Raw genomic sequence first — 23,583 nt, 5'->3', positions numbered from 1 at the left:
ACGGTTGTTGCGGTTTTAATAACCGGGTTTAATAACCAGGTACACGTTGTGCGGCAGCCGGACACAAACAGTCCGTGCGGGATCATTCCCGCACGGACTCCAGTTCGAGGTGATCCAGATCCAGAAAGTTTGATTGTTTCGGGTCTAGTATATTTGTAAACACATCCACGACACAACACGTTTGTTAAAAAAACATTATTTATCAAATTATTACAATGAAGTTAATGAACCAAAACAAAATGGGATTTATATATCATTATAGTATACATAAATGTGTATAAATTAGTATATAATATAATATATAGGTAATATATGCTGTAATATTATATAAGTATAACAAAATCTTTACACAATATTTCATGAAACATTTTTGTCTTAGCCTGCCCTTGGTACATACGGTAAGTACATAGGTTTAAGTGCCCGTTAGTCCGATGCGCTTGCGACGATTTGTTCCGCATTGCACAAGGCCTTTTGACGACACGTGTATCGACGCGGATTTGTTTTTTTTTTTGCACAAATACCGCTTGTTACATATAATGTTTGACAGATATACAATATTATTAATTGAATCATTTTGAGTAAATTTTAAGTCCCATTTATTAATGTTTTATGGTCATAATGACTAGGAAATCTTAACAAAACAAACAATAATTAATAGAAAACTAGCTGTTACCGTCGGTGTCACTCGCAAAGAAAAATAATGAAAAGTAATAACTTAAGTAATTTTCTACTAGATGTCAAACCTACTGATTTAGCATAATATAGTAAACAGTTAGTACTGGTTAAGTAATATTATAAGTAAAGTTACATAAAAAAACAATAGTACGCCTTAAAAATACCGCAGCGCCATCTATGATCGGCGAAAATATGAGTCAAAACTAATCTTGGCGATGCCAATTACTATTCTATCTTCATAGTGTTTAGAAATTAATTTCCTACCTAATACCGATATAGTGATATCTATCTAAAACACTTATAATCATCTAATTCTACGATAAAATAAAATTAAAAAATTTGCTTACTCATGCCTGATTAATTATTATTATTTGGATGTAATTCAAAAGATATCTATATGATATGTACATATTGTAATGCACAAAATATATAGATTCAACGATTTTTTTTATTATGTCTCGTACTTGATGTTAATACCTACATGACATACTTTTGAACTAACTTGGATAAACATAATCAAGTGAACTTACATAAACAATTGACTTATAAATACAATCACCAATATTTATTCAGCACTGTTAAGGACGCTATACTCAATCACCAATGCCACACAATTTTATTCCATAAAAAAACACAAAAGAAAATCTCATTGTAAAAATACTCGAAAGTCTAACTATGGTCCTTTCATCCGCAGGTTTTAAATAGGTCCCTGGAGACCCGTACGAGTCAGTCCAGCACGCCTTCCACGGCCCCCACTCCTGCCGAAGGTCTCCTGCCTGTAGCCCTAGTGCCACAGCATGTCATCACATCTGGAACTGCCAAGGACTGCGTCCGACTAAGGGGCTTGCCTTATGAGGCCCAAGTAAGTAACTTGATGAATCTGGAGTAAGCATTTTAAGTGTGGGAGAGCCATGCTTCGGCACGAATGGGCCGGTTCGATCGGAGTGATACCATGGCCTCACAGAAAACCGACGTGAAACAATGCTTGCGTTGTGTGAGTGAGGTTACCGGAGGCCCAATTAACCCCCTTTGAATCCCTGAATGGCGAATCTCCAACAATCCGGAAATGATTAACCTCCAAAGGCCGTTAACGCATTTGGAATGCCTCTGGTGTTTCAGGTGTCCATGGGCGGCGGCGATTACTTACCACCAGATGATCCGTTTGATCGTTTATCGGCTTATACCATAAAAAAACAGATCCTTTCAACATAAACCTTAGCTTCGCTGTTTAAAACTGTCCTTGGAGAGTAAAATATATTAACGTAGTAGGTACATACCCACTACAAACATCCACTTAATTTTCACCAGTTATGTTATAATTATCGTGTAATAGAGGTGTATGACATCGTGATCGACAATCTATTACTGAGGTTTTCAATCCAGAAGTATGATCTCGGACTGCAAATTTTAGTATCAAAAGATTCCAGCAGAAATTGCGTTGGCAAATCTAAACAAGGGTCTTGTAAAGTTATATCTATTAATTCTACTTCCAGGTGGAACACATACTGACATTCTTGGACGAGTTCGCCAAGAACATAGTGGTGCAAGGCGTGCACATGGTATACAATGCTCAGGTTAGTCGCTCTGCTTGCTTGTTGCACTTTTATGCCTGAACTGCTGGACTGATTTTGACGGATTTTGTCCTGAAATGAGCGGAGAGGAAAAGAAAAATGTTATGTGAAAATAATGAATGGTTTAGATATAAGTTTTTAAACTGACATGGTCACTAAGACTTAGGTACCTATATTAGAACTTAAGACGAGATATTTACCATGTTTATGAGTTTCCGATATTTCGGCACTGTTGCAAGCGCCATGATCATAGACATAAATAAGCATGGTAAATATCCCGTCTTAAGTTCTAATGTTAATGGTTTAGATACTTATATACGATACTAATTTAACTAAAACCTTATTGTATTTAATGACAGGGTCACCCCAGCGGCGAAGCATTCATCCAGATGGACAGCGAAGCGAGCGCCTTCCTGTGCGCGCAGCAGAAACACCATCGATACATGACCTTCGGCAAAAAGCAGCGGTACATTGAGGTACGGCCATTTGCAGTACCTGGGGCCTGGTGCAAGAGAGGGACGGAGCTATGTAGGCTGTATAGCTCCGTCCCTCTTGCACTGCTCAATGATCGATCATTCTGACACAATTGTAATAGCAGACCAAGGTCCCTGTTCTATTAAAAAGGCTGAAGCTGTCTTCCTTAGTTGGCTGGTGCCTTCTGAAATTCAGGAACTGGTCAATTATGGACTTATTAATTTTATTTTGTTTTATCCTTTGTGCAAATCGACCTAAACCGTAGTTTTGCATTTCTTGTCTTTGATTTATGAGTTCTATATTTCTGTTCATTGTAGGTATAATTAATTAATACTTAATCCCTATTTAATTTTGTCCTAAGGACTTAAACTATTTTTTTATTATTTGCCTACATTCTGAGAAATAAATTTTTATCTCTTTCTTTCTTGCTTCATGAGAGAATGTTAAGTGAGTAACACCGTTCCGTGGCGCAGGTGTTCCAGTGCTCCGGCGACGACATGAACCTGGTGCTGACGGGCGGCGTGACGCCGGCGACGTCCCCGAAGGTGCTGTCTCCCGGTACGTTGGTGTCCCCCCCGCCGCCCGCGCCCGCGCCCCGCCTGCTCGCGCAGCACATCGCGCACCAGAGCCTCCTCGCGCGCCAGCACGAGAACCTCCTCCTAGCCTCACTCCGCCCTCCCATAGTCCCCATCCTCCCCACCTACGCGGCCGTCCGCTCACAGACGCCCACTGCCCAGGCCTACCAACTCCCCCAAATGTCGCAGATGATACAACAGCAAACAATGCTGCCAACCAAACGGTCTTATGAGCGCGCGTTCCAGCCCACAGAGGCGACGCCGGCAAAGAGGCCGTATGCCATGCCGCCGCAGATGACGCCTGCTTTATCTCTGCCTGTTTTCTCTTATGGCACGTCGGCTCCTATATTCTCGTACGCGAACACCAGTCCGATGTTGTCGACGTACAATACTCTGCCGACGGCGCTGCCGACTGCCTTGCCGGCTGGGTACGGGTCCGCGCTGTCTGCGGCGCTGCCGGGCACCATGACATCGCCTTTCCCCACGCTGTCCATGTTCCCCACATACCCCTACTACCCGGGCGTTTAACTTACACAGATGCCTTACAAATGCCGAATTAACTACGTGTTTTAAACGCCGCGTTTTAAAATTTTCCTTAAACTAGAAAAAAAATATCTGAGCGCCGCAAAGTAAAATATCTGAGTATTATTCATCTGCACCACCACGTGTACAAACATCAACGCTATGTCCAGATTTTACCGGTTCGCGGTATCCACTTATACATACATACAATGGCTTGCTACTTCCATAGATAGGTTACGCAGAAATATAGTTGTAAACTCCTAAACTAACACCATTAAACTCACACTTCTTTATACAAAATGTAGTTTATAAAGCTTTTAAAGCTATATTTTGTAAAAAGGGTGACGAAACTGAGTACAATAGTCAACTAACTAGCTAAAACAAGAGTACCTGAGGGGAAATGATAGTTAAAATAAATAATAACACCTAATAATTGTTAAAAGCCTTATTATTATAAGACTAAAGTCGCAAAACCTTGCTTTGCGCAGCTATGTGTGCGTTATGACAGCTAGACCGTGTCACAAAAATGTCAGAAAAAAATGCGGAAAAATAATCTACCATACTTTGACAGATTTAATATGATAGCATAAAAATGTATTTGGCATTAACTCGGCAAGAAACAGGGTAGATAAAATGACATTCGACATTAAGCTCAAGAGTGTGAAGTGCCTTCGCTACTTTTACGATATTTTTAGGTTATAAACATGAATTTATTACAAAAATAAGTTTAAAAATCTATAAAGGCAGTTATTAAGCAGCTCGATATTGATAGGTTTAGTACTTACTTAATATACTTGTTGAATTTATTACTTGACTTTAAATATTGTTGAACTCTCATTTTCATATTTTTAATTATGGATAAGTGAACCAGAGGTTGTTAATCAATGACAAGTTAGTTGTACGATTTATTTTATGTTTTTATTAAGTCCGGGGCTGTCATTCAATATCTACTTAAGTTTTATTTTAGGAAGAAACTAATCGGAACTTACCAATAATAAAAAATAAAGATTCAAACTACCTAATTAAAATTTGCTTTAGACAAAAAATAAATATCAAAAAAACATTCGATATTTGAAATGAGATGCTAATTCCAATATGGCGGCCCCAAACAGTGTGATTAGATGTCGTTGTGATTTTTAAAATATTACACATTCCATTATGAAAAGACAATGTTTTGCCAATTTTTTGAAGGCTGATCTTAAAGTCTGAGAAAGTGTTAGGTACTTATCGTCGTAAGAAGCTCATGTATTGCAGACACAACACTTGAATCAAAAGTGAAATAATTATTCATATTAGTTAAAGATTAGCTAAATGTGGCAACTTATACATCTAAATATTACTCGACAGTAATGAATATAGTATAGCAGAAAAATGTAAATTTCCTGATACTTAATTTATTCATTAGACGCCAGCACAAGTTACCTCATTCATTTTATTACGTCTTGACTATATGAGACACTTTAAAAATATATTGTCTCGTGTCAAGATATGTGATAAGACAAAGCAAAAATCCGGCAAATCTGTCGTAGAAGAAATTCAAAAATTTCTTTCAGTTTTTTTTAGAAATTTTGAGGTATTTTGACTTCTATATTAAAATCAATACATTCCAATTATAAGTACCTAATGTGTAATTGATGCAATTGCAGTATATTTGCTTCGCGACTTATATTTAAGTTCTAAGTTCTATAAATGTTAAGTTACTTAAAGTTTTGTTTTTGTTTGTTTGAGTACAATGCGTGTGTACACTTTTGTGCTTAGTTTACACGTTTTTTTTAATTATAGTGTTTTTACTACCATAGTCATACTCTGAAACCATATGCAAAATGAATTGATTTTTTTTCGTGAATTAAATCGGCTTCACACTTAGTTTTTGCGGAAATAATGATATATTATTATATTTTAGATTTATTTAAAAGATATATTACGTCGTGTATACATTTTTTTCTATTTAAAATCTTAACTAAAACAGCTTTTAATATTTTTATATGTCAGATGTACTTATTTAAAAAAACGCCCGTTCGGTAAAAATAATCGTTAAAATTCAATAAAACACAAAAATCTAATTTATTATAAATTAAGATCTATTTTGAAATTAGTGAAAAATCTTAATCATTCGATAAATCTTAAAAATTATTTTATATAAACTTAAGTTCGTTTTAAATACTTTAGGACGGCCGCGGAATCCTAAGAATATCCCACTCCTTACTCCTTATACAGTCCAGATTTTACAATATTATAATCACAAAATAACCCACGGTTATATCACTTAGCTTAACCTCATCGTCTGTACCTCACACCACATAGTATAGTCTACATTAAAATTATAATTTACTGCTACTTATTTGGTTTATATTCCCGAAAATTTACGTTACAATAGAAAATACATATAATGAAGTCTTTTAAGTCATTTTAAACATATTCATGTCATTGTAACTGGATAATTTCGGGAATATAGTCCAAATCGGGTGATTTGTATAATGGAACAGTTTATACTTGAGAGTTAACGTCATTTTATATGGTGTCGCCATTGTCTCAATAATCACAAATATAGGTATGGGGCTTTAGTCACAATACACGGTGTAATGGCTAATCTTTGTTCTGTCATTTCTAAATATTATTTACTTATCGTAATTCCTACAAAATGGATTAGAAAATTCACATATTTTACTTATTTTAAAACATCCATGTTGCTGGAATTACGATTTAGTCTATTTACAATGCAATACTGTGTTTATTAATGGTTATATAAAAAACTGTTGTATTATGGTGTATCCGTCGGGTTGTGTTATGGAAAATGTGCATGAAACCCATCAGAAACGGTAAGTGTTGCACACGTTATATAATATCTGTAATAAAACCAAAAACATGTCGTATATCCAATTAAAAATTAAGGGTGTAGCATGAACCGCTTATATTTAAGGAAAAGGGTTGCATGGCTCGTGTTGACAAAATATAATCCGATATTTTAGCTTCCGTAGTTTTCCAAAGCACATCGCGGTCGGATACAAATCAGTTTCGTTAGCGAAACTATATGTTACTGTTTCATAAAATTATGTACACGGTTGTAACTTTATCTTGGTACTATGGGTCACTTGAATTAGCATTAAATGCATTTGTAAGTTACTAATACGGCGCTAAAGTGACGATATTAAGTCTTTCCTAGAGCTACATCTATGCATTGTGCTTCCATAACTTGTAGTAAACAAATCCTACATAGTATCATGAGTTAAAGTTCATGTTCAGTCTTGGTAAGGGTTCTGTCTCCTCCAGTCATTAACACGCAACTTTATATCACAGCTTCTTCTTCTCTTGCTATCTCAAAGATCTACGCTTCACTTTATTTCGTTATGGAGTAAAATTATGAATTTGTTGTACTTAAGATGTATTTTTATAATTTTTAGTGCATGACTTATACAAGTAATTTATATGTTTTATTCACAAAGACATGTTTTTTTAATTGTTGCACTAAATTTTATTGAAATATATTTGTGTGTAGTGACTGGGGGACGTGGTGTGAGGATATTGGATATTTTCCGCTCGTTATAATGTAGACATACGTCACGGGTCACAATTTAAACTGCCAAAGCGTTTCGATTACAGTTATCATTCCATTAAAATTACTAAAACGCAAACTTTTTCGATGCGCTTAAAAATTTGACTACTATGAAGCCGAAAATCATATTTCAAATGTAGTTTTATTGAATAGAACTAAGTTTTTTTTCCGTTTTACAGAGTTTTTTGTCTCATCTTGTTAGCATCATGATGGTTTTTTATTATAATTTTAGTTGAATAAATATAGTGTATTGCGATTAGAAATAAAAGGTTACTTTACATGTTAGATGATAATTGCGAGTTTCTCTGGTTTGTGGTTGTGCTATTGTCTATTATATGTACTATTTCTAAGGTCGGGAATGGAATGGATCTGATTTTTTCATCATCTAATACTTTCTCTTCTTACGATTTATGTTGCTTCAAAAGTTTTATTTTGGGTATGAAGAACGATTTATTTTTTATCATATCTAATGTCTGCATTTAGGTGCCTATAGTTACCCATAATAAAATATGTTCTTTAATGAATAAATTAGTATTGTAATGTGGAAAATCAGTTTCATAGTCCAAGTCTATCAAAGCTTCGTCGCGTAGATAGCAGGTACTTGTGAAGGAATGGTTGGACTAACACTCGATCGCTTGATCTGTCTCCGCTACAGTACAGTATCGTCCTAAATGTTGTACTAACACACTTCCGGGTGAGTGGGCAAAGAGTTATTGGTAAGTTTTTTATATTAAATTAATTATATGGTAAAAACTGAATTATAATAATTAGCGCATTTTATAATAATTTCATACAAATTATAAGTAAGGGGTCCCATCGTTGTGACGCACACTGTCACGCGATACCATTATTATCATAAACTAAAATGAATAAGCATTTCAATGAACATAATATTTAATATCATGGGAACAATCAGTTATAATAATTATTATTATAACTAGAAGATAAAATTCATGAAAACTACAAAATAATAATCAAGAAACCTTGCGACAACGCAACATTCAGAATATTTTAGAAAAGGAGCAAGTTCATTTTTCTTTAACATTATTTTAAACTAAATACGCACAGCGTAACAACGACTATACTTAGATGTCGTTTACTTAAAGATTTCCAGAACAAAATAAAACAAAACAACAAAATAAAAAATAGGCTGCACATTTTAACTTTGAAATAAATACTATATTGTTAGGTTATATAATCCTTTCTAGTTTAACTCTTCCTTCACAAGATAACAGATACATAGCACAATCATGCCTTCTCCTAATGCTTCTAACGTTCCTCGTACGTCTAAGACTTTGTATAAACCTTTGGGACATATATAAAACCCAAATAACACGACCGAACACTACAAGCACAGGCTTCATTATACATATTATAATTATAATTAATATATGGGGCATAGTCGGGTCTTATAAAAAATAGACTTTCATTTTTGTATAAACATAATTAATTTATATTATAACCTTCATTTTAAATGTAAATCTTCAGTTCATTTTTTTGCGTAAAGTTTATAATGATTTTTTATAGGCTTTTTTATAGTTATTTTCGCGTTTATTTTTAGATTCGTTAGCTCTTTATAGCTTTTTATAAATAAAATCCAATATTTTTCTTTGGATAATCGAAATTATATTCTAATAATATCTTCTTAGAGCTCAAACTAGCTGCTCGCTATGCCCCAAAGTCTAAAAGAACACTACATTGTTTTGCTTTAAAAATGCATGGACCGGTGATAGAATTAAAATGACTATGTCCAAGGGACTTCGAGGCTTAGTGTGTTGTAGAAGAAATTTTGTGCTTAACTAGAGGTAGGTCCATGGGTGTAAGGTGTTTCCCACTAGTGGCTGGGCATATAGTGGGCACACAGTGTTGACAGTGTACCTAACATGAGAGCGTAAGTATCTATCTATCATTTGTTGTGGGACCACATGAAATAAGCTCTATCTTACTCTTGATTTATCGCATTATTGCGGCCTCAATTGTGTTTCATTTAAAATTTATAAACTTATAGTATAATATTATAAACTTATAATTTAAAATATAGACTTATAATTTAAATCTATAATTTTTATTGTGTTATATAATTAATTGTTAAGCCCCCCTTATCCAGTTGAGGTCGTAAGCTAGTGGTGCTAAAAGTACTAGGGTTACTAGGCGTGCATAAGTTTGGTAAAGTCCGCAGACTGGCTTGGTGGTTGGCGGCATCAACGACGTGTGTAACATTACAGAGTATTGGTGTAAGTGCGCACTGCTTTGGTGAAGTGTTAATGCGTTCAGAGACCCGGTGAGTTGTTCATCTTGTTCTTAATAATTACATACTTAAGACAGTTGTGGGTATTCGGCGAAAGTACGAGTTTTCGGCGTAGGTTTGGCGGATACTCGGCTTTTCGGCTTTTCGGTTTCGGAAATGGGTTAATGGATTACTTTGTGTTTGTTATAATATTGTATTTATCATCTTCCTCCCTGAATATATTGGTAATTCTTATATTTTCGCCAAATATCCACATCTAAATCTAACATACATAATTGTGTACGTCCCTCTCCGTATCGTATGACGTCACATGGCACAAAATGCTTAGCTTTTCCTCTCCGAATTTACAATTCGTATTATAATCGCTAAGCATTTTAATATTAACTTAGTATCACAATAATATACATGTATGGGACTCTCATATAGGCATTTATTGGGTTAAATTTAATGGGATAAAATTATATTATTGGTGTTTATTAACGCGACGTGAAGAAATAATTTAATAAATGTTTTTGTATATCACACAGATGTAACGTGAATGTTTAACATTAATAATTTTCTGCACGTCGTATGAATTGCACAGCAAAATTTAGAAATAAAAGTAATTGTACCTATTTATCATTGATACCCTTAAACTAGGGATTATAATCATACTGTGTGACTAACAATTTGCATGTTTTATATACATATGAAAAGAGGAAAATATTACTGATTTCGTTGAATGTCTTGTCTCACGAGAATCTCCGCAATTTCTATTAGAATATTTGATGACATTCGCAGATGCCACATTGGAGTGTGATTGCGTTATAACTAAGCTTTTTATCAACTGCTATAGAACGACTTTATGGTGCATTGACCTTTTAGGAGCAAGTTCATTTCTATATTGTTTGATGTCTATCTGGTAGATAAATAAAAATATTGGGCTCGTATTTTACGATATAGGTACAAAAACATTGATATTAGTATTGATATAATATGTCGCCCGACGTTACTTTCACGTAATAAAATGTACATTAAAATATACAAAAAAAAAAACAGCCGTTCCTAAACTTAAATTCGGATCACGAATCTAATCTTTTCTTCATTCAAAATAATGACAGGAATGGGCCTAATATTTTTCCTTATCTAAGAGACAGACTATAGACCTTTCCTATTTAGACTATTATTAACATTAGGACTTCTAAAGCAGTTCAAAAAGCTTAAATAAATGAAAAAGCAGTGAATATTAGTCTGTTTTAAGTTGTAGACTTTCAAAAGCGAAATGAGAGTTATAATCAAACAAGTAGACTAGAACAATAAGTACTTATATGCTTCACAAAACAATACAAATCTCTGTTACATTTAGAAACTAATGTCTTTATACAAATCTTATGCTTTCTTCTAAACATCACATTCATTTTTGCCAAATTTTCAGCAGGTTTGAGGTATTTTTTTACTGTATTTTGTTGATTTTTTATGTTATGTGTGACAGCTCCGCTGACGTACTACTACCCGGCGATGGGCCCCACGCTGCCACCCCCACCACTGGTCTACTGGGGTTACCCCACGCCCCCAGTCTCTCCTGCACACTATTACCATCCTCCACATCACCCTCAGACTATGGTAAGTTGGTAATACCTTATTGTTTTAATCATCCATTACTTTAGGTAAGGCTAGAACATAAAATATTAAGATTCTAACTTGCATAATAGTAAGGTCTTTATAGAAAATGCATCTTTTATTCTTCGAAGCAACGAGAACTGAAATGGAGTGCTTCGTTCTCGCTAGTATTATAAGCTAGACTTATAAGTTATAAGTCTCATGAAATTATAAGTTATAAGGTCGCTTCCAACCGGCCTATCTGGAAGTTATTAGGGGAGGCCTATGATCAGCAGCAGACGTCTTATGATGGCTGATATGATAATGATGATGATGATGACGTTCATTAAAACTAAGGGTGTTACACTATTTCGGAGACTTCTAAAAACCTTATACTAAACGCTAGAAATCGACCTTGATACGACTCCACACTCGTTCTTATTTCGATTCGACTAGTCTACCTCATCCTCATGTTTCATTAAACAATTTATGTCTTTAATAATTTGATATTAATTTCAGATTCCCGAAGTAGTGTCGGTGGGGGGTGGATCCCCAATCCCCATTCCACCACCAGCCGCCTGCCCAGAGTGGCCAATATTCATGGTCAACTGAAGCAACGAATAACGCTCAAGGCAATTATAACATTTAATATAATATACTTATAATATTTATCATAGTTATAGAAAATTTTAATAATTATCTATATAGAGACTAGAGTATTCGAAATTTAATGTATGTATTGTATATTTTAATATTATATGAACGAGTTTTATTTGTTGACCTGTAATAAGTATTGTTTTGTAGATTTTATTGGTATTTTTTTCAGAAAATCTTTCAGTTTTGTACCTAATTACTAAAAATCTATTTTTGACCTAAAACAATTCAAATATTTTTTACGTATATGGCGTATGTTTTAAAAGTATAAAATTATGATTTTAAACGAAAACAAGTGAAACTCTTTCATAACATTGTACAAACAAGTATTTCGAATATATTTATTTATGTATTTATAACTAAACTCTCCTTTTATCATATTAACATCACTAGTAAAACTGTCAAAATAGCTCAACAACTTTAGAGTGATATTTAGGTAGATTTTATAATATAATATTCAGAAGTTATAATATATAAAATAGGCACTTATAATTTATACTTATAAAACCTTGTTGCAACACTTATATTTTGTTAAAAAACTTAAATATGATCTACTTATTGTTGATCTTACAGATATTCTAGCGAATCTTAGTTTAAATAATAGAAAATAAAAATAATATTTTTGTTTTTAGATTTTAATTAGAGAAAGAAATAAGAGTTTTTAAGTTATTATATTATAGTTTATATAAAAATATTGAAAATGATGCCTTGTTTTATGGGTTTCTTATGAACACTATAAAAGGGCCAAAATAACTCTAGGAAAGTTCCTCTTCATAGCTTCGAAATCTATCTGATATTTATTGCTGAAACTCATAATTTATACACAGCAGAGAAGACACAATTAAACATTTTCTGATTATTCTCACAAAAAGACATAAATATTTAGTCTATTTATAGAAGGAATACCAAAAGAATGTACTTACTTCTACAAATCTTTCTCATAGTTTCACATCTACAATATGTAAAAAAATGAATTATAGAATGTGTTGCTAAGCGTAAATCTCGAGAACAGCTGAACAGATTACGATAATTATTTTAATGTAGGATAAAAATAAAAAAGTGCGAAGTAAAATTTTCCAACGCGAAACAAAGATCTCGAGGTCCGCTAGTTTAAACTAGCGGACGTCGCGGACACGCAGACGAGTTATACTTAAATATATTGTTTTTCTGGTCTTTTCCTGCTGTGTAATCATAAACAACGAATGTACCACAGTGATATAAAGGTGCTGTTTAGTTATCGTTTGTATAAATTAAACCAAATATATTATTTTATTGAGTTCATGTTAACTTAGATTAAGTCGACGCTCAATTAGTGAATAGTAATAATAATTAGTTTTAATTCGAACCAGAAATATGCCATAATTTGTAAGAATAACCCCTTAATATTTAACAAAAATAAAACTTTGGAGCTGATATTATTTTTAATACATTTTATTCTAAACTGACATTGGTTTTTTAATGTTATTTAAAATAATGCTGCTCTTAAAGTTCTCTTTTGCTCATTCAGATAAATATAGAATTTAAAAGTAATTTTATTTTTATGTTGGAATGATTTTACTAAAATTTTAGTCAAGCCAAAATTGACTGTAATCATTATTCAATATAGGACGAGGTAAATTTAAATAAATATGACTTAAAATATTCTCTTCGTGTTCCTGACTTTTCAAGAAGAGGGTGTAAGATGTATTTATTTAATAAATCTCCAATTATTTAGTTATAAGTTAATTTTATTTACATATGAATGTCACAGGCCAGTAGAATTAAAAATTATAAATTCTATTTGACGGAACATCACTGAATTTTATCGATATTTTTGCTCGATTTTTATGAAGCTCGAAGTTGCTCAAAATGTGAATTAGATTTTTAGTTCAATAATAGTCTCGAAGTTTATTTAGTAGTTGATAAGATTAAGCGACAAGAGTACTTAATAAATATGTGGGCAAACAATATCTTTTCATATACCTATATAAAAATATATTTATATACGACATCATTATAACATATAATTCCAAAGTTTATATATAAAATAAAAACTTATAGAATTCAGAGTATACGACTTATAAAATATATAAATTAAATTTGATTACTAAAATGTTAGGCTGCATTATTATAAATATTTTGTTGTTTTTGTTAGCCCCAGAGCTTCTACAGGAAGTTACTGAATATTAAATAAATACTTTTAACTAAATACTACGTTACATGAGCTATAAGAAAATTATATTTCAATAATATTTGGCTCAAAAATAAATATTTATATTCGTATAAATAATAATATAACATAAAAATGTGAAAAAAAATCATTCATTCAAAAATTTTCGTTTGAAGTATAATTTCTTATTGATCGTTTTTAATTTTATTTTATAGTTATTTTAAGTTAAATATATTATTGGCATAATATAAAAATAGTTAATAATTCGTACCTATTTGTAGAGTACGGGATTAAACAACAAAATCAAACGTGTCTTCCACATTGTAAAATATTTATTTTATAAGTCACAAATTATTGTGATAAGTTGAGTAGTATAGAGTAATATATAACATATAAGTTTAAATATTATAATTATGTTACAAATGTATAGTTTGTTGATAGATTTAATATAAAAATAAACTTATTTTTATGTTTTTAAATGCAGGTGTTGCTAATGTTTTAATAATTCGCCTCACTGAAAATATTTAAACAAAAGATGTATAAACTTCAAATTATGTATCGTATCTCTGCTGCAATAATTAGGTTATCACATCAATAACGCTTCAAATTACTGGATAATTTAAATGTTATAAAAACCAAATAGCCATTATTGTTGGAACACCTGTATTATTAGATATTTTAACACAATCTCCTTTAGTATAAGTGTTAATAATCATGTCCATGACACCACAATAAATTATAGATTTATTCTTATTATGTTGAATGAACGTCTAACTTTATTTTAAATTTCGACTCGACATACATTTCTGAGCGTGCTTTTCCACCAGAAATGTGCTATGCAACGTTGCTGTGGATGCGTTTGGCTTCCGCCAATCATATTCATTGGTACACATAGTATATGATATAAGCTATGTTTTTTATATGGAAAGAAGTTGTTACTATAGTTACATCGCATACTCGAGCTGCGCATCTTCCTCGCACAGCTACATAGATTAGTATCGGTGGAAATGATCACATAGTTTCACAGCCTAGCTATTACATCTTCGTAGCATAGCTACATAGTACATCTTTGGTGGAAAAGTACTCTAATGTTTTCAAATTGATATTATATTTTTCTGTAGACATACTTCTTTAAATTTTGCCAATATAAGAGCTGACTTTATAATAAATAATCAAATGTACCTATTAAACTTATAATACCTATGTAATAGACCAAATTTTCTTAGATATTAGGTACAAGAATAAGCGCTAAACCAATCTCTAGTACAATTTAGTATTCTTGCCGAGAAACCTAATACAGGAGTAATTTTGTTTGTCTATATATTTTACTAGCTTTCCGCCCGCGGCTTCGCCCACGTGTAATTCGGTTATATATATCGTTTTTTAATGATCTCGACAGGGCTTTTTCTTCCACAGGCTGAAATCTTTTTTTTAAGGATGGGAAATCATCAAATGACCTCCCCGCTCTGGGTGAAACGGAAGGGAGTGTCAGATTTTTACTGACTAAAACCCCCAGTTCCTTCAGTTGCCCTTTGCGTTCCGGGTCCACGGTATCTCGTTAGAACTTTCCCGCAGCCCCGGCTCAGTTTATCCCGTTTCCCCCCTTGGGGGTTGACATTTCAAAAATCCCTTCTTAGTGCTCACTTATGTTACTAAAGGAACCTCTGTTCAAAATCTCAGACTCCTATACCGAGCGGTTTCGGCTGTGCGTTAATAAATCAGTCACCCAATCGCACCCCTAAATCACGATTGGGGGTAGTTTGAAAAAACTTATAATGTCAAACATATTTACTTGCCTATGTACGTGTTCATGCCAAGTTTCAAGTTTATAAACCCAAGGAATAAGATTTTACATAGAAACGTTTTTACCCCTTTTCCCCCCTTGGGGGTTGAATTTCCAAAAATCCTTTCTTAGTGCTCCCCTACATATCCCAAGGAACCTACATTCCAAATTTCATCTGTCTACGACCAGTAGTTTCGACTGTGCGTTGTCTGTCAGTCAGTCACTCAGTAACGGAAGAGTTTTATATATATAGATAGTTAATTTTTCTATACAACTCTTTTTATTACAACCAATATAAACTATTTAATTCCTATAGAAAATATTTAAAAATCGTTGTTTTGCATAGAAAAGATTTTTATATAAATTCTGTATAATAATATTCGTGTTATATTTATACAATAATATTATACAACATATAAGTTTAAAAGATAAATATAAACACAAAAATATTTTATGATAACTTATACTTTAATAGACGAGTATTTATTTTGTTACTTTTATATTTTCCACGTTTTTATATTATTGTCTGGCTACCAGTGATATTCAAGTTCGAGTGATCTTTGATAATTTTATTTTAAAAATTGTTACCCTCTGCGTTTTTCTTTATAGGTCTGTTATTAATAATTATCTGTTAAAATAGAAGTAGTGTTACATTTAGTAGTAGTCATTATTAGATGTGCAATTTTAGTAAATAGACATTTTTTTCGATATTTAATGCCAAAATAACTGTTTGGTTTCATATCATACAAAGTAGTGAATTGTTCCGATAAATAAATATAGACAAATTATTTTTGTTGTTTTATTTCATTTGTGTCTCGATTTATTAACATACCTGCCAAAACCTATAGACCCAGGGGCGTAGCTAGCGCCGTATCTGCCGTGTGCGTAAGCAAAAGATGGAAACTTTCCAATTTTTTATTCAAACTCAAATCATTTATTGCATTCATGTGTACATTAAGACGATATATAATTAGGAGCATTTGTCTCAACATGAATTTTAATAATTTATAATTAATTTCAATCATTTCAATTTCAGTAAGTAATCACAAAAGTCCAAATAATCAATTTCCTTTTCCCGCGTATTGCAACGCAAGCATGCGTTCAAAAGTTAGCAGCAACTTTAGAAACATTAACGTCATCGTAAGGGTCCCTAAACATGAGCTCACTGTTATAACAGCGGTAAGTCTCCTCTTAGAGGAGTGATTTGAGATACGTCAGGGCGTCCTCAACTACTACCTGACACAAGTGTTTACCAGACACGAAAGTTTTAGATTTGGGTGTCGTCATTGCGAAGGCCAACCGGAGGACTCGGTGAAGCATACGACCCATGAGCGAGGCGTGCCCTACCTGGGCTGAACACCGCCGTGTCCTTAGAGGTTGATGGGCGACGGTGACCTCTTGCGTTCAGCTCTTTGAGGTTCAAGTCCTGGTTGCGAGCGAGGGGCCGTGGGGCGCAGTCTCTTGCTTCTGCGACACAGTTATGCTAGCTAAGGTGGCGGGGTGCGTGATGGGCGACGAACCTCACGCCTCACCCAAGCCAGGGAGAAGCGATTGGATGATGTTTTCCCCACAGTCTAGCTAAGGAGGTAGCAGGGCGCGGGTGAGAGGGTACCGAAACCCCTCACCCAAGAAGGGAGAGGCCATTGGATGATTTTTCCACCCTCCCCGAAAACTAATTTTTATACGAGGCCCCCCGCAAAGGCACGCTTCGCCACTGATAGATACCTAGCCCTTTTGTTCGAATGATCATTTTAGTTGAAAAATAGAATATTTTATAAGCTGGCCGACTCCTGCCACTACATTGCCAACTTACGACTATTCTATTACATACCACGAAATATTCTTGAATTTGCTAATAGATTAGACCTCCAACCCTTAATCAATCAGAAAAAAAATGTCTTTACAGGTGTGGTCACATAAAAAAGTTGGGTAATTTTTTGCTAGGACTTCTCGATTTCGAGATATTGCAAGATTTTCAAACTGAATAGGACAAAATCAATCGACCGATATTTAGCCTTGGGATAGTCGCCTTTTTAGGCAATTGCATTATGCTACCTATTTTTTATCCTGATATTATAAAATCTGGACCAATATTCTAAGGCATGCATGGGTAAATTCAAGGGAAATTCAAAATAAAACAACTTCAATACATTTCGTTTGAATTTATATAAGTAACGTCACCACAAATAGTTATGACACAACATTACAGGATGGAAATCTTATTTTACAATATAATCTAACAAATTCAATAGTATTGTTAATTGGAACCCGCGGCCATATCGAAATTGAATACAGAAATATAAAAAATACAAAAAAAAACTATCGCCATTTCTTTCTATCCTAACCAGTAAGACAGAGATAGCATGAGGAGGTTATTATCATGATTACGAATTGTGTATATAACCTTACATTTTCATTTCGAGCCCCAAAAAAAGTGTATAAAGAATAATTACATTCAATTTCGATAGACCACAGACCTAAATGTTATTGGAAAGAACAGGCGTCGAGGCATCCATCGCGATCGAGCGCTCGTGACACAATGCGTATAACTACGCTAAAAAGTGAGCTTTTCTTTGACTACCCACTTGAAACGTGACTACGACCGCTACCCAAGCTGGCAGGAATACTCGTTCATAAACATTAAAGCAAAAAATTCGGTACTTGCACTATGTTACTAGAACCTTAAAAAATAAAAAAAGCATTTTATTTAATTCATTTTTTTATCAAAAAATCCTTGTAAACCCACACTTATCCCATCACAACCTCCTAATCTGATCACAGCTTTACTTACGACAATTTTTTACTTTACTACTTACTTTTGAATTTCACCAGTTACACATAATATAGAAAAAATAGTCAATTACTATAAAAAAACCTATTTCTTTGTCCTCTTTTACAAATCGAAACGGAGCGGTACATTGGCGTGGTCTTTTGAGCACTGAAGATCAAGTCATTCCCAAAATGGTCATAATAAAATGTACATTTTTATTATGTAATAGTTATTTTTACATATTGACTATGTGATAGTGTTAGACGAGCTAAGTTATTACATTTCTGACTTACAAACGAAGCTAGATGTCATTTCATTGTGTAATAAATTACATAAAACACTAAACAAAAGAAACTGTAGTTCTTTTATCAACGCAATTCCACGCAGAACATAATATCGAACCATTTGCTAAACATGTGTTTCTCATTCTTTCTATTTGTGCGTTAATTTAAAATTGTACGCGATTCAATAACTCGTGTAATACCTAAGTATATCTGGTGAAATTCCTCACACATTTAAACATAAATCCATTAGTTAGTACATAAAAATGGTGGGCATCCATTCTGTGTGTCAATTATCCTTTATCTTTTTGAAGACATTTACTTAACATGGAAAAGATAAATATACATTTTCCATTTTTATCTTGAGAAGCAGAGTAGTACAAGTATAACAATTTTGTTAACAGCCCAGACTCTTCACATGGGTGTCTTAATAACTAAGAAACCGGCCACGCGTGCGCAACATGTCTTGCATCTGCGAAACAAATAATCATACGAAGCAAACAAGGACCCGCTAGTGGTCTAGACGCAAGACGCCTCACACGTGTCCTGCATCTAAGAAAAGACCCATTTGATAAATAAGGGACTTATTCTTGAATCCAATTGCGATCAATCGACATTGATATTGTGAAATTTCGTTCTCTTGAGTTGCAACACTAACGCCCATTGCATCCGTATTGCGTGCATATTGATGAACTAAATGGAATTAAGTTTGGCTTTATATTCCGTACTTAAATGCGCTACGATTGGGGTTGTATAGTTTTGACATTGAATAATTATTGAGACTTTATTGGATTGATATTGAGATTGGTTTCAAGAGTAAGCGTAAGCCTAACAGTACTCAGATAAACCTGAACATATTACACTGCAATCTTTAACCGAAGCGTGAGAATTTTAGCAAAACTACTTATGTAGTACATAGTCTAGCAATACGCTATCATTTGCGATGATAATGATTATAAAATATCACTTTAATTACACACAAAATGAATGCCCAGACATACAAAACGACAATAGACCTCCACATACATATGTATATCAAATTGGAATGCTTGTGTATCGCCAATTAATGTAATTATTTCCGTATTAGTACAATATAAAAGTCACGATCCGTGTTTAATGATGTTATCATGATTGCTATACATTATAATTTTGTAAAATTAACTCGTAAACTGAACATTAATAATATGATTTATTTGATATGGCTACATCTATGTTTTTCAGTGGTTGCATTTACCAACCTAAGAAATTCACAATCACATCTCATCCAGACCCGAAACGCCGATTTGTGGATCACACAGAGTTCTTCCGCGCGGCACATTTACACGCGACACAGTGTGCAGTAGCCCCAACTAGTACGCCAACTTTGCAATGAGTACTTTTTTTTGAAGGGTGAAAAGTTTAACAATGACTTTGACGCCTTAGGCGAAGGGAGAGGGAGTATCAGACTCTTACTGGCAAAGGTTGGTAGTTCGCAGCTCAAATATATCTGAATGCTGCGACTAACAACCGCGACACGAGTTTTCGGTAACATATCTATGAACCAAATCCTCTCAAATAAGAGGCCTTATGGACTGTGTGAGTGGAATTTTTGTAAAAGAAAGAGTGCTATGTTATATACGTACAGCAATCATGATAACATTACAATCCAATCTTAAATCGAAACTAAGCAGAAGTTCTAAGGATACGAGTGACATAATTAAAGTATTAGTAATAAAAAATACAATACTTATAGTACAACTGCAATATTACGTATTACATTTGTTCGGTAAAAGTCGACCATAAAACGTATGTTTTAAGATTGAATATTGCTTGCACATAATTAGGTTATTAAGGTTTATTTTTGCTTATTCCAGACGAATCTACAAAAGTGACTTTTATGAACAACGTTTGTGCTAAATTAGACCCTATTACATACAAACATAAAACATATACTATACACAAGTAAAAAAACTGAAACTAGACTTAAAAAATGAGTAATTAAGTATCAAAATCACATACACCGTAATATTAACCGACTGTGGAGAAGGAGGTACTTGTTTTACATTCCATTTTATCGTGTCCATAGAACTCCTAGTCTTGATAACTTTGTGGCAATGTTAAACACTGCACAAATACCTTAACTTACATACACGATACTAATTTACATTAAAAAGATAATATAACTTACTCCCGTAACTTTTCGAGCGTGCTCGACCCGTTTCGAGCCACGAACGGGACTCATAAACACGAGTAGCATGAGTTATGTCGCTACGTGAATAAGTTATATTACCCAATTAATTTAGTATGTCTCACGATAGATTTATTATACAAAAATGATACTAATGTACTTATTATTTTAATTAATTTCCGCCGTACGGCCTCTAAATGCAGACAGCGATCAAAGCACAGTGAAACTTACTATTGTTATTTGAGAGTTGTGAATAAGTGCCTTATTAGCATAAAAATAAGGTTGAAAATGGTGCCGGTATAAGAGCAGACGGATCACTTAATGGTAAGCAATCGCTGCCGCCCAAGTGTCCATTACTTGAAACACAAGAGGCGTTATAATAAGTGCATACCCTCAAAAGGTTGAGGGTTAGGCATTTAAAGGTTGTTGGGGAATTGGGGATTAGAAAGATTTTGAAGGGGGTAATTGGGCGTCCGGTAAACTCAAACACAAAACAAGCGTTATTTTACGTCGGTTTTCTGTGAGGCTCTGGTAGTCACTCTGGACAATATTTCAAATATTGATATTTAGAATAATGTAATAATTAAATGCACTGCAAATACAAAATAATATGAAATAAGACATTTATTCACAACCTTCCTTCGTTATACTGACGAAATATTTGGCATTCTGGATCTTTACAGCTACTCTTGGTTTTCAAAAACCATCTTTAACGTTTGAGGAATAAAGACTAATTCACATTGCAAGTTTACGAGCAATGTTTTGACAAACTGCGTTAGTTAATGAAGTTTCGAATAAACACAATACTTTGAAAGTGCTAGTTCAGCCCGCGTTGTCGGTCTTTTGGAAATTCAAATACAGTAGTACAGTAATGTTTCTACACAAGTTGTTCAAATAGAGCTATAAATTTTTTGGTGCCAGATCGTCCTGCGCGAGCGAACTACACGCGAACGCGATGCGGTACGGTAACAACAAACTGTCAAAATGTATTGACGTAGCCTATGGCACCAACCGCACGTGTGGGATGCAGTGAGTGCGGTGCAGTGCGGTGCGAACGCAATAAATTGGCTTAATATTTTCGCGCGAACTGGACGTATCGTCACGTTTTTGTTTATAATGTCGGAAACGATTCACACGCACTTAAGACATAGCCGCGTCACACCGCACCGCTTCGCGTTCGCTTCTAGACCGCTCACACAAAGCATCGCATTAAGTCCTATTTGTATGAAAACTCATTTAACGGTCTGAATCAACACCTACAAAGTCTTATCTTCATATTAAACCTCGTAGATCCAAAACCCCATACATTTATCAATCAGTTTACAAGAAAATCTACTACAAATGGACACTCGTCAAATGTGAAACATCCTATACAAGAATCGATATAGATATTTACGTATAACTTTAATGACTGAATTCGCGACTCTGATTCACATACGATTTTAGTCTTTAATCTTATTACAATAAGAACCATAGTAGCTTAGTATTATTGATACAAGACTGGAAAGATTGATCGACTTGAAATACGGGCTAGAATATAGTGCGGTTGATAAATTACGCATCAAGTATAAAAAACTCTGCTTTTTTATATATACAAAGGCATACAGTATAACATAAACTCTGTTTTTCTTTTTAATATACAAAGAAAAAATGCGGGGAAAATCTTTTATTTCACTAATAGGTAAGCACAACCTAACTAATAAATAAAATTGGAGTATCGGTTTGTTATATTGAAATAACCGCTTTTTACTACATGCATATGAATATACATACGATACATACACCAACATGATATTTTTTACAATTTTTATCTGTCTATCTGTCTGACCACTCGACCAACGACGAAGTCACCTTCTCAAGTTCTCAATAATATAAAAAATATGCTAAGTTACTTGTTCACTAAACACGATATAAAATATCACCAACAGATGTCGCTACATACGTAATTCATCAACCGAACTGAGTAAGAAGGTAAATAAATAAAAAAATACTAAAGCAAGCACCGATAGAGGTAGAAAAAGCATTACGGTGACTCGTCATTACGTTACAATGAAGAATTAACACGGGAAACGACGGTACTCATTACATGTATGTACAGTATCTGGCAATGAATATTGCACATCAACCTAAAAAAAGGAAAAAAGCAATCGCAACGTTACTATGAGCCTAATGAGTTTATTAAAAGGTATAATACGTTAACACAATTGAAAGGTTACCGCGTTTAGCCCTCCGATTGGTCAAGTTAATTGGAGCAACCAATCAGAGCGCCGAACGTCATTAACATGTCAAAAGCATTAAAGTAAAATAAACTCGCATTATGCTTTCTGTTTATAATTATAAGCCATTGAAACTAGTCGAGCACTCTCCTCGAATCATTAAAATATTAAAAAGGATAGTTTTATACAAACAAATGATCGTCTATAAACAAAATTGTCTCTTTCTTTAGTCCGATGTGCAATATTTATCGCCCTATACTGTATGTGTGTAAATAAAAAATAAATTGAAAATATTATCATCTACTATATGTATAAATAAAAAAAGAACTCTGAAATGTAGTCAGCCAAGTTATTTAGTATACAGGCA

The 23,583-nt window shown here is 33.7% G+C and overlaps 1 protein-coding gene across 2 annotated transcripts in view; it reads left to right on the top strand.

Annotated features, from left to right (window-relative positions):
* The window catches only part of LOC118277059 (RNA-binding protein fusilli), a 105,659-nt gene extending 89,089 nt beyond the window's left edge, over nt 1–16,570 (top strand). Inside the window, exons 11-16 of one of the 2 annotated variants that reach the window (XM_035595718.2) lie at nt 1,370–1,537; nt 2,169–2,249; nt 2,606–2,722; nt 3,194–3,278; nt 11,090–11,220; nt 11,716–16,570. In XM_035595718.2, coding sequence (XP_035451611.1) covers nt 1,370–1,537; nt 2,169–2,249; nt 2,606–2,722; nt 3,194–3,278; nt 11,090–11,220; nt 11,716–11,808 — 675 coding nt within the window. In that variant the 3' untranslated portion in view covers nt 11,809–16,570. Of the gene's footprint in view, nt 1–1,369; nt 1,538–2,168; nt 2,250–2,605; nt 2,723–3,193; nt 3,902–11,089; nt 11,221–11,715 lie in introns of those variants that run through there. The other variant, XM_035595717.2, reaches the window with a different exon arrangement.
* Nucleotides 16,571–23,583: the final 7,013 nt, after the last annotated feature.

The sequence above is a fragment of the Spodoptera frugiperda genome, chromosome 10, assembly GCF_023101765.2.
Source record: "Spodoptera frugiperda isolate SF20-4 chromosome 10, AGI-APGP_CSIRO_Sfru_2.0, whole genome shotgun sequence".
Taxonomy (NCBI): Eukaryota; Metazoa; Arthropoda; class Insecta; order Lepidoptera; family Noctuidae; genus Spodoptera; species Spodoptera frugiperda.
This window is presented reverse-complemented; position numbering and strand designations above follow the sequence as displayed.